The 11,997-nt window shown below is 38.9% G+C and overlaps 1 protein-coding gene across 1 annotated transcript in view; it reads left to right on the forward strand.

Moving 5' to 3' along the window:
• Positions 1-7,872, forward strand: part of LOC122667700 (coiled-coil domain-containing protein SCD2-like) — an 88,985-nt gene extending 81,113 nt beyond the window's left edge. The window contains exons 15-19 of the mRNA XM_043864090.1: positions 3,668-3,716; positions 4,922-4,969; positions 6,186-6,226; positions 6,899-7,025; positions 7,711-7,872. Of these exons, the coding sequence (XP_043720025.1) occupies positions 3,668-3,716; positions 4,922-4,969; positions 6,186-6,226; positions 6,899-7,025; positions 7,711-7,820 (375 nt within the window). The 3' untranslated portion in view covers positions 7,821-7,872. The remainder of the gene's footprint in view (positions 1-3,667; positions 3,717-4,921; positions 4,970-6,185; positions 6,227-6,898; positions 7,026-7,710) is intronic.
• Positions 7,873-11,997: the final 4,125 nt, after the last annotated feature.

An 11,997-nucleotide genomic window follows, 5' to 3' on the forward strand; every position in this document is an offset into this window, starting at 1 on the left:
TCATCATTGCAAATCGACAAGGAGCTATGATAGGGAGAGTTTACCTCGTCATCATCATTGTTGTGAGCCATTAGTGCCAAGTTGACGGTCTCTTCATCGGATTCATTATTTTCTTCTTCACTATCACTTGAATCCCATGATATATCGGCGGTGCAAGTCTTTTTCTTGCTACTTTCCTTTTCTTTTAGCTTGGGGCACTCGGTTTTGAAGTGTCCGGGCTTTCTACATTCATAACACACAATGTCCTTGTTAGTATTGAAAGGTTTTTCCTTTGTGTATGTTTTACCTTTGTTTTCTTTTGATGGTTGTCCTTTATAGAATCTTCCTCCTCTCTTTCTTAGGAATTTTTGGAACTTCCTTGTGATTAGAGAGATTTCTTTCTCTAGATCCTCTTCATCGCTTTCTTCTTTTTCGGATTCACAAGAGGTCTTGAGTGCGATGGACTTTCTCCTTGGTTCTTTTACTTCTATGACTTTATCATCTTCAAGGAGTTCAACTTCATGGGTTTGTAGAGTACCCATCAATTCATCCATGTGTAGAACCTCTAGATCTTTTGCTTGTTTGATGGCGGTCACCATTGGTCTCCACTTGGAGGGTAGTGATCTCAAGATCTTCCTTACATTCTCCGCTTTGGTGTATTCCTTTCCTAGGCTTTTCAACTTGTTAACAATGTTAGTAAACCTAGTAAACATGTTAGAAACACTTTCATCATCAAGCATTTTAAACAATTCATATTCATGAATAAGCTTGTCAATTTTGAGTTGTTTAACTTGTGATGTTCCTTCATAGGTAACCACAAGAGTATCAAACATCTCCTTAGCCGTGTTACACATACTAGTTCTATTGAATTCCTTTTCACTAAGAGCACATTGTAGGAATGCAATAGCTTTGTAGTTTGGTTATATATGTGTTTTATCTGATGGTGTCCATTCGGATTTCTCCTTAGGTACAATTTTTCCTCCAACTTCTTTTGTGATTTGGAATGGACCTTCTTCAATCACAGTCCATACATTAATATCATGAGCACACACATAATTTTTGAACCTACACTTCCAGTAGGCAAATCCTTCACCATCAAAGTATGGTGGCCTAGAAGTGTTGAGCCCCTCAATTTGGTGTGTAGATGATGATGATGTCATGGATCGTTTTTAGCACAATATAAAGACAAATATGGTCTTAGTTTTGACCTCCCGCTCTGATACCAATTGTTGGGTAACCTAGAGGGGGGTGAATAGGTTACCACTAGTGGATTTTGACTCTTTTTCGATTGGTTGCACACTTATATTAAATATAAAAAGCAAAAGTAAATGAGGCACAAGATTTATAGTGGTTCGGCTAACTTAGCCTACATCCACTCCTCTCAACCTTGAGAGAATTCCACTAGTATTTCCCTTTCAATACAATAGGTGGGGAAATGACACCTTTACAACTCTTTTTAACAGGATAAGAGGATCCTTACAATCTTAGTTCCAGGACAAAAGTATCCTTTCAATCTCTTAAGGATGAGAGGGTCCTTGTACTAATCTAAGTACGGTCTAGATTAATACAACAATGCTTTGTCAAATCAAAAGCATAAACAAGTAAATACAATAGAAGTTTGGTATAAATACCTATTAAAGAGTAGTGACACTTTTACCCTTTGAGTGATGGTGCTCAATGATATGAATGAGAGTGATGCACCTTGAGTCTCCTAGATGATTCTCCTTAATGGCATGAGTTGGAGAGAGTGGAGAGTTAAGAGCTTAGTAAGATCTCTTTGAAGAGCTTAAATTGAATAATTTAGCTCAATGACAAATTTTCACTTTTTTACTTTCACAAATGTACTATGCACTTTTTCTATCAAAAGATGTATTTTGTTCCTTGTTTGGATGTGTTTTATAAAGCCAAAAGTTGGAGTTTGTTTGTTCTCCAACGGATATAAAACTGTCATATTTTTAGACTGTCGGTCGACCTATAAAGGTTGTTGGTCGACCATCAAAAACTAGCCGTTGAAAAACTAGCCGTTAAGGCCAAGTTTGGGGCTGTCGGTCAATTGTCGGCCGACCTATAATTCTGTCGGTTGCAACCGACAGGCTACTGGAAACAGGTGTGTGTTTTTTATATTCTGTAGGTCGACCGACAGACAATTGTCCTATTTTTGATTGTCTGTCAAGGGGATTTTTGGTCCAGCTTGCTTGGGACTTCATAGGTTTTTGTCTAACACTTTAATGGCCATGTTTCTTGAGTCTAGGGCATGGGAATGAGTTCCTCCTAGGGTCTCTTACATGTGAATGCAATGTGTGTGCAATGTGATATGCACATGTAACGAAATGTGTTCTAATGCACTTGAATCTTCTTGGAGAGTCTTTGTCTTGTTAATTCTTGGCTTCCTTTAGAAGATGTTCCTCAATCTTCAAATTTCTTCTTTTCCTTAACTCTTCTGTTGTGAGCTCCGTTGATCAAGTCTTTCCTGGATGCTTGATGCTTCCAACGTCTGACTATGAAGCTTGCTTAAAAATTGGAATATTAGTATTAATCTTTATGTTTGTTATCATCAAAATCAGTTTATGGAGGAATGTGTTTTCCAACATATTGAACGGGGTTGGGGCATACTTGTACATGCACGCATAGATGTTTTCTATTTAGGCAAAATAACTAGCTGAATATCTGCTTGATTAATAGGTATAGGACCTGGAAATTGGCTTGGTGAAACAATTGGACTCACGGGGACTGGCCCAAGAGTGAAAACATATTGATGCATTCAAATTAACCAGTCATGATGTTTTCTAGTTAGGAGTGAAATCTTGTAGCTAATATTGCATGGGTAATTAGCATGAAAAAGTCCCAATGCTGTAGACTGTGACTGAATGCAGCATTATCTAGGCGTGTCATACTAAGGAAAATTCATTACTGGCCAGTTTATTTGGTTCTTGCAGCGTTGTTGCTAAGTTTAAGTTGAGCGGTCGACTTGAGTGTTGAGTTTTGCCCTATGATTCCATCATTCTAGTGCTGGACCATAATCATGCCCTGAGCACCCACCACCACCCATTTTGCAGCTTCACAGCCTTCACCATGAGTATATCCTCTCTCGTCATTGGACTAGCAGTCTGCTAATTTCTGACTTTTTTTATAAAGCTAGAAGAAGAAGAAACATTATAATGCTCACACATAATGGGCTTTGTCAATAAAGCCTTCACCATGAGTATATTCTCTCTCGTCATTGGACTGGCATTCTGCTAATTTCTGATTTTTTTTACAAAGCTAGAAGTACAAGAAACTTCAAATTGTCAATAAACTCAACTCAACTTAGCTTAGATGAATCTTGTTTCTCTGTTCAACTCTGTTTTCTGCAAATAACTCAATATGAAAAAGGTTGTGGTTATATGATAATAGCTCATGACTGATAGAAGGTTGTCCTTCATGTAAAAGTCTTAAGATGAGGCTTTTGAAAAGCAGTGGGACTGGATGAAAGATCAAGGCCACTAATAAGGTTTACATTACCTTCACAATAACCCAAGACTTCCGATAAAGGTAACCTGGGAATTTTCTGCTGGGGGTGTCTGGAGGAAGAAATGAACCTTACTTGGTGACATACATGCATCAGTAGACACATATATTACTTCTGCTTGCCATGACTAGATACTTCCTGGATCCAGCAGTTATCTTTCGTTTCTTTTCTTCTTTGAAGGTAGAGGATGCTGTAGTGTTTGCAATGGCTCAACATCGACGAGTCTCAGGTGTGATGTGTATTGCTTTTCTTCTACATTTCCAATCATCTTTACAATGTAGTTTTGGCTGATAATCAAGAGCAAATTGCACCTTAGGATGTTACCTGTTAAAGTATTAATAACCCACATTGATTTGAGAACTCTTAGATTTGAAAGTCATTCTTGTTGTATATGAAGTGTATGGGTTTGTCATTTTAGTTTGCGGTGATCATGTTGCCATCTAAAGTTAATAAAAGATCTCCCATGCTCATTTTTCTCCCTCTAAGTTGAAGGGAGATTATGTTTCATTGGTTGACATGGATAAAATCTTCAGAATGTAACCAGCCAAAGATACTCTCTCTTTTTCACAGTAGCCCTTCTAATAATTAATACTCACTATGGTAACAATAAATTATTTGAAGAAACAATTTTTGTTCCATGGTGTATAACTAATAACCTAGAATCTAGCATTTGCTAAGCAATAATGAATTTGTGCGTTTTGAGTACATTATTATGCATTAGAACATTATTCCTATATGTATCTTAATCACCATCTAATACATGCAAAGACTTTTCTAGCTTGATAACCAATGATATATGTAAGTACCTTAGGTGCAGTTGACCTAATTAGTAAAGAAAGAAAGAGAGAAGTGAAGTATAAACACCCTTTGTTCATTTAAGGTAGCTGCCAAGTGAAGGAGCAAACTAAGGCATAACTCGTGAGCAAGCCAAGAAACTAAACCTTTGCCAATGCAAAAGCCCATCATCGTTGTATTCTTTCTTAGGGTTGACATGTATTGTGTGAGGGTGTTTCAAAAGATTAAACATATAGACCTGAAATACATGTCTTAAAAGATGCTCCACCCCTTGTGCATGGATTAAAAGGTATTGGCCCCTTTTTCTTTGTGGATTAAAAGAAAGTGGCTATTTATATTTCAAAAAAATGCAGAGAATATGAGGAAATTTTGCAAAAGGAATCTTTTTTCCCTTTAAGCTGGAGAAAAAGATGTAAAAAAATTAGTCTCCATGATTATTATTTTGACACTTCATGCATTCCGCAAGAAGGTGCCCCAATTCCATGATAAATTAATTCATTATTCCAAGTTCAATTTATCATGATTGTTTTGTTGCAGTTTCTATATAATAATATGAATACCAGCTTCGAAGTTGTTTTGGTACTAGGTTCATTTAAAATTTATTTGAATGCTTAATGATTCACATCACCACTAGTGCAGCAGATTTGAAGCTTACAGTGGATGCTCAAAACCTTCTTGAAGCATGTGGTAAGTTGATCTACTTTTTTATCTTTTTATTTTATTTTATAAATGGAACTTTTCCTGAGACAGAAAACAAGTACAGTTACAACACAGAAATAACTACTCTGACATTAACAACCGCCATAGATACTGATATCCCCTTCTCTTGGCAACCAGAAAAGAGGTGAATCCCAAAAAACACTTACTAAGTTATGTTCCCATGCAGCAGGACGCTATTGAGTCAGCCTCATAGCTCACACGACAGAGTAACATGACTGAACCTACATCCAAAAAGAGCATTGGGGCTATTGCCTATTGGATGTCAAACAATATGATCTCACTGATGTATATTAATTTAGGGAAATTAGTCTCTGCCGTGGACACCAGCGCTCCCATGTGTCTCTCCCCTCCCCTTGTGTAATAACATCTTTGCCCCCAGTTGGGGGAGGAGAGAGAAAGAGACCCGAAGAGCACTCGTGTAGGCCATGCTCCCGGACAAAGAACACTCCCCTATTAATTTATTGCGCGGGGGATCGCTGTCAGGTCGCATGGCCCTTGCGTCCAGACACTTGGAGGCTGAAATGACCACCCCGCCCCGTGAGCCTGCCCCTGTTGGATTCTGTGCATGCACTCTCATTGGCCTCTACACTACATTGGTGCAGGGGCCACGTGAAATTAGGGAAAAAGAAGGCTGTGTGGTGCCTGAGCCCAGACAAAGGAAGGGCGAATGACCATCTTACCCCCAATGGAATGAAAAATCCCACCCCTATTGGATGCCCCGCGGACTCTAAGGAGCCACGCAGCCTGGCAACAATCCCCCTTCCTTTATTATTTTTTAGGGAAAAAGAACGCTAACCAGTCGCTTGGTTCCTGTGCCCAAACACAGGAGTGCGCTAAAAGACTTCTCAGCCAGTCAGCCCCCTGTGAAATCAAAATCCCATCCAAACCAATTCGTCTGTGCACATTCTCATTGGCTCCATGCTGGTTCAGGCGCTACACGACCGGTTAGCATTCTCTTTTTTATAACTGGTTTGGCATTAGGCATGAGAAAGCCATTGGAGCCATATGAAAATGTAGTAAAAGTTGTTCGTTCTGAGTTGTCTTATACTCTTACCTAATTTAAAAGTTAGTGACAGCTATCTAGGTCGTGTTGGATTGGTATGTGTGGGATCTAGTTTCTATACTTGATTCCTTTTTTGCTTACTTGTATTAATGCTCACTTGGAAATGGTATTTGGCTTCAGAACTTAGCCAGGAGGAATCTCAAGATGTGGCTTTCAAACAGGTATAACAACATTTGCCCAGAAGGAATGATCTTTATTATGCTGAGATTAGGGTATGTCAAGCATTCTTCGATTTTTGGTTAGGCAAAGGGTTTTATGCATGGCCATGATCGTGCCTTCAACCATTGGATGGGGGAGAGAAGAAGATGTGTCATTAGTCATTACTTCTGCCTCCACTCCCACCCAACACTTGAAAGGCACAATTGTATGTGTACATCGCATTGCATAAAAACTAGATCCTTTCCATTGTACAACTATTGTTGATTGTTAAGTTTTGGATATTCTCCATGTGAAATTGCAACGACCATGGATCAAATGACACTAAAGGGATTGCTTGCACAGAATTTAATTTGAAGAAAAAAGGGAAATAGTTGTGTAATACCATTTATTTCTCCGCACGTGACAAAAAAATCCCCCTTCTGCACCAAGGAGAGCGATTACAGGCCATTTGTAACCAATTGTGGTTAGACCTCGCACAACCCTTATAATTTTGTGAAAACCTTATTGTAATCAAATTTGATGAAAAGGAAATTATAATCTTATTTTTTGCTTTTATATGAATTTCTTGTCCTCCCTTGTTTGGAATGCTGACAAATTTACACCCGTCAAAGCTGGAACTAGTTATGCTATTTTTATCCCATCTATATAGGTGCTTGATTTCCATGTCCTTGCAGGCTTGGCTTATGTATTTCTGGAGGAGAGCCAAAAATCATGGGTTGGAACAGGACATTGCAGAAGAGCGTTTGCAATCTTGGATCACCAGCAGTGCTAGGTCACCCACCCCACATGATGCAGTTGATGGTAACGATTCGTTCCTCATGCTTTGCTATAATATCTACTTGTGTGGCTCAAATTAAATATAGATGAAAATCCTCAAAAGGTCTCTTTCTGTGGAACTTCAATGATTTATGCTGCGTATGGTATGCATTCTTGGAATGCGTTCTAGGTCGATTTCACTTTCTCAGGGTATAAAAACAACTATTTTTATCATCTAAGAATGCGACCTAGATTGCATACCAAGTGCTGCTTAATCTACAGTTAGAAATTGGACAAGACTTCAAACTGGAAAGGGCGTCAGTCCTTTGTCGTTTTCTTGGTTACCACTTGGTTTCATGTAAACCAGACCAAGGGTTAAAAAGCCCGAAATTGGTCAAAATATGTCCTAATCATAGCCTGAGGCTATGTTTGGAAACCAATGTTGTGTTTGGTATGCATTTTTGGAATGCACTCTAGGTCGGTTTTGCATTCTCATACGATAAAAACAACTTTTTTATCATCCGAGAATCTGAAATTGACCTAGAATGCATTCTAAGAGTGCTTACTAAACACAGCCCAAGAATAGAAAAGAAAAATAAAAATATGGTGATACAATCATTGATTTATGTATCTATCTTTCTCCTCAAATTTAGAGAGAGAGATTTAATTGTGATAGTTGAGTAATGTGAGTCGGTAAAAACTTGTTGATGCTTTGTCTCCCACGTTACAGTTGAGCGAGGTTTAATGGAGCTAAGGAAGTTAGGTGTTGAAAACCAATTATGGGAGGAATCTCGCAAAGCAGTCGATTCAGATTCCGACTATTTCCAGGAAACCAGTTGATTCCAGTCTGTGATGGTTGCTTCATATATAAGATGAGTTTAATTTTATTTCCATCCCACTTACTCGTAGGTTGAGTGCTTCTTTAAAGGGCCTCGGGGTATCTCTTTTTTCTTTCTTTTTTTTGTTTTTTGTTTGGGGAGTGGTGTGTGTTTGTTTTAATACCCAAGAATCAGATCTGATTGTGTAACCCATTTCTTTTGAGTCAATTTATATGTATGTAAGCAACGAGTAATGCAAATTCCTTCCCGGTGTCCATCCACCATTCCAAGCTCATTTCTTTCTTTTTATTTTTTTAAAGGTAATTGCAAGCTCATTTCTTTGGATCCAGATCCTCTCCAATTACTTGAGCGTCCAACTTCTCTTCAACCACTCATCCAATGGTTGGAATGACTTGGATACATTCCAACACCTGAGGATGCATGTCCAAATCCTCCCTGTCGTTAGATGGGTGGTTGGAGAGGATCTTTTTCTCATTTCATACTTTCAAAAATGGAAAATGTTAGTTGCACTGTTCACTGCAAATCAGGGATTGAGATAGCAACATTGGGGATGGTATCGGTCTCTGCCAATACCGATTTGGATCGGCATGTATTGACCTGGGTCGATCGATTTACCCCTAATTTTCATTAAAATTCAGGGTTTTGTTATGATTTTACCCTTGATCTGATACCGATTCCTAATCCATGATAGATAGCTGATACCGATCAGATCCCATAGATCCAATACCCATACCTCATTCCATGCTACCAATACTGATATTGATACAGTGATACGGATCGGCTCTATTGGGCCAAGTCGAGATTAAAAAAACCAAAATCCACTTTTGGCGGTTACGATCCAACGATGCCTATACCAAGAACCCTGAAAGACATAAGAGCTAAGTTCAAGTGGGGATCCCTGTGTTTTGAATTCATGGCGTAGCCCATACACCTTTACGGGCTCCAGAGCCCGTGCCGGTGTGATTTCTTGAAAACTTACTGAAGTTGTTGTGTGCAAGGATGTAATTCTTGTGGGGCCTGTGGCATTGGTATCAGTGGATGGCGATAACGAAGCTAGTTTTATAATCTAAAATTTAAGGTTCAAGCTGATTAACCGATACCATATTGGTATCAGTCTAAGTATTGGTATTGGGGACAACGATACCAATACAGATCAGCTGATGCGCCCAATACAATATCAATTCCTAAAATTGTGGTTGTGTGAGTTAACGCCTTAACAATATTGGACAGGACCATTCAACCGTAAATACCCGATGGTATTGTTATGGGAAAATGAAGGCTGTCAGGCTGCATCCTGTATGGTGCTTGTGTCCATATATAGAGAACGTGAAATGATTGTCCGTCCCCTATGAAATGAAAAATCTCACCCCTATTAGATGCTCGTGAAATCTTAGCAGCCTAATGCTGGTCGGAGTCCACAGTCGCCACACAGAGCAGCAATCCCCCTCTCTTTTAGATATATTTCAGACTTTTGAATAAAAGGGATAGGACCGATATCAATTTTTGCCTTCAATTCTAAATTGACAACCTTAAGGTGGGGGTGACTGGTGAGGCAGCACGAGTCGGGAGTCTACGTAGGCTGCCTATAAGGAACTGGTTCAAGTTGCTCATTCTCCAATCAACATCGATCAAAGTTATGGGAGGGAAGAGAGGTGACGGTGAGATTATCACCACCAAAATTTTCCAGTGAACATATAGACATCCAATGGATGGTAATAAACTCACTTCCATCCTACGGCCAAAATTAATTATGTTTGGGGATTCCTTCCCATGCTGCCAACTTAGAGATCCCGAACCCTTAAAGAAACTACAGTATTTTTATCGCTGGAAACAAAAATTTTGGCTGAAATGGAGATATCCGAATTTGGGTTAATGCATGGGCTGGGCTTTGGGGGGGGGGGGGGGGGGGGGAAGAACATTTGTTCGGTTTTCTCTTATCTAGCCCATGATGATTTTAATATAGGTTTCATCTAGGGTTTTAGTCATAGACTATGGATGCATGTATAAACTATCAAAAGTCGTCATAGATAGATTTATGTTTAAAAAATAATCAGAATTAAAATTGCTAAATAAACCGCCCACTGCCCAGGTAGAGTGCTTTCTCCCCCCCCCCCCCTTCCCCTCCCCTCCCCCACCCTTATTTTTTTTTTGAAAACTACAATTACACTTGGAAATGTTGTATTGGCTTCAAGATTTTAGACAGTGGATTGGCCCAAATGTACCATGTTTATCAATTGGTCGTGTTTTTGTTACACCCTTGTTTGGTAGACTCATATTATATCCAAGACATACCTGTTCACCGTGGCACTCAGACAGATGAGCGTGCAACATTACTGTCCACCCTTTGTGAACTGAAAAATCTCATTAATGTTGATGCCCTTGTGCACATGTTCTCATTGCCCCCCTGCATTGGTGCAAGGGCCATAATATAAGGCAGCGATCTTTTTCCGAAAAATAAATCAAAGGCTCACATGTAAGAGGATCGCTAGAGTTGGCAATCCCACGTAAGTATGTAACTAGTATTCCTTTTCGTAAGTATATAATTGGTTACTTATTTATGAATTCTAGTGTTCAAATGGGACTAATAAAAAAGTATCAAAGGTATTTCAAACTTCGTATGATAAGAAGTTAGAGAAGAAACATAATGACAACTCAATGGCTAGATTCTCTTCAAGCACTATTTACATTTTAATTGGGAGAGGGTTTTTGAGCAAATGGCATAGAGGATTGTACCAATGAAATACAAAAAATTTTATTTTACTATTTTACATAGGACGCATTGAGGTCATTTCAGTCCTCATGTGAGGAGGACAGAAATAGACATTGAACTTCCCCACACCCATGATCAAGAGAGAATCTCTAGCCCATATGACTAAGGGAAGGATATTTTCAAATTCGTTAGTACGATGTGAGAATTTATTAACAAAACTATTGTCCAATCTTATGGTCACATCATCTCCCAAAAATTACATAGGAAAAAAAGGTCCACCTTTTTTCTTAATAACAATAAAAAAATAAAAAATAAAAAATAAAAAATAAAAAGATAAAAGGATATCTACTTATTAGGAAGCAGTTTTATGTTCTGGAGTGTGGCTTATGCCAGCAGTCACATATGTCTACCTCTCTCCTCCTCAAAACAAGGGGGTAGAAGTGTCTTTTCATATGGGGAGAAGAGAGATAGACTCATGGGAGTGTAGACGTAGGCCACACTTTGACAATTTCTTTTTCCTTTATTTTTTTTGGTAAAATATAAAAAGGATAGGATTGAGGGATTTTTGTCCTCTTAAATGTGGTGCACTGCCCCAATGCACCACACTTGAGAATCCAACTGTACACCCAACACTTGAGAGGATAAAAGACACCATTGCCCATGTTTGTACAGGTTGGAATCTCAAGTATGGTGCATTGGGCCGCATTTGAGAGGATAAAAATCTAGGATTGAGTTTCCCTCCACCCATGGTGAATGGGATGAAGGGCAGAAGAGGGTGGGAATGGGTACTCAGAATGGTGTTTTAGAACATACTACAAACCCTAGGAGGGGTTTGTGAACCAAAGGACGGTGGGTGACCTTGGTGGAGGAAAACTTTGTCCAAAGGGATATCTACAATCCACATGAATCGCGCATGGGCACGACAAGGATCTTATCCATTCGTTGTTCTGAAAGCGTAAGGTGGGTCCCGCTTTATTGTGAAGGTTCCTGAATCCTGATGCTTACACACCTACATTCGTCATTCCATATTTCCAGAAGCATCTAATAAAACTAAAAGAAAAAAATTATTTAATTACGAGTTAGCCTAATTTTTCTTATTGAGGAGAAGTGATAAAAACATAAAGATTCTAGAGTAATGACGTAGTTCTACTTCTTGATCAACATTTATAGCCGTATGATCTGTTCATTTTCTTGATGATGCTTGACTTTTGACTAAGGCCAGCCTCGCCATAATTGAACCCAATTTATGGCTGCGGCAGTGTGGCCCCACCCAAGGGGATGAACGACGGTGACACACGAGATCATTATTTTTAATTTCCCATTTTACCCTTTATTTCCACAAAAAAAAAAAAAATTTATTCTTGCGGAGAAATCAGAGACAGGTAGGTGGGGGAGGAAGATAAGTCCCACGGTCACGATAGTAATCTTTTTATCTATTAATAGCCTATAAAAATTTAGACAAGTGACA

Source organism: Telopea speciosissima, chromosome 7, assembly GCF_018873765.1.
Source record: "Telopea speciosissima isolate NSW1024214 ecotype Mountain lineage chromosome 7, Tspe_v1, whole genome shotgun sequence".
Lineage (NCBI taxonomy): Eukaryota > Viridiplantae > Streptophyta > Magnoliopsida > Proteales > Proteaceae > Telopea > Telopea speciosissima.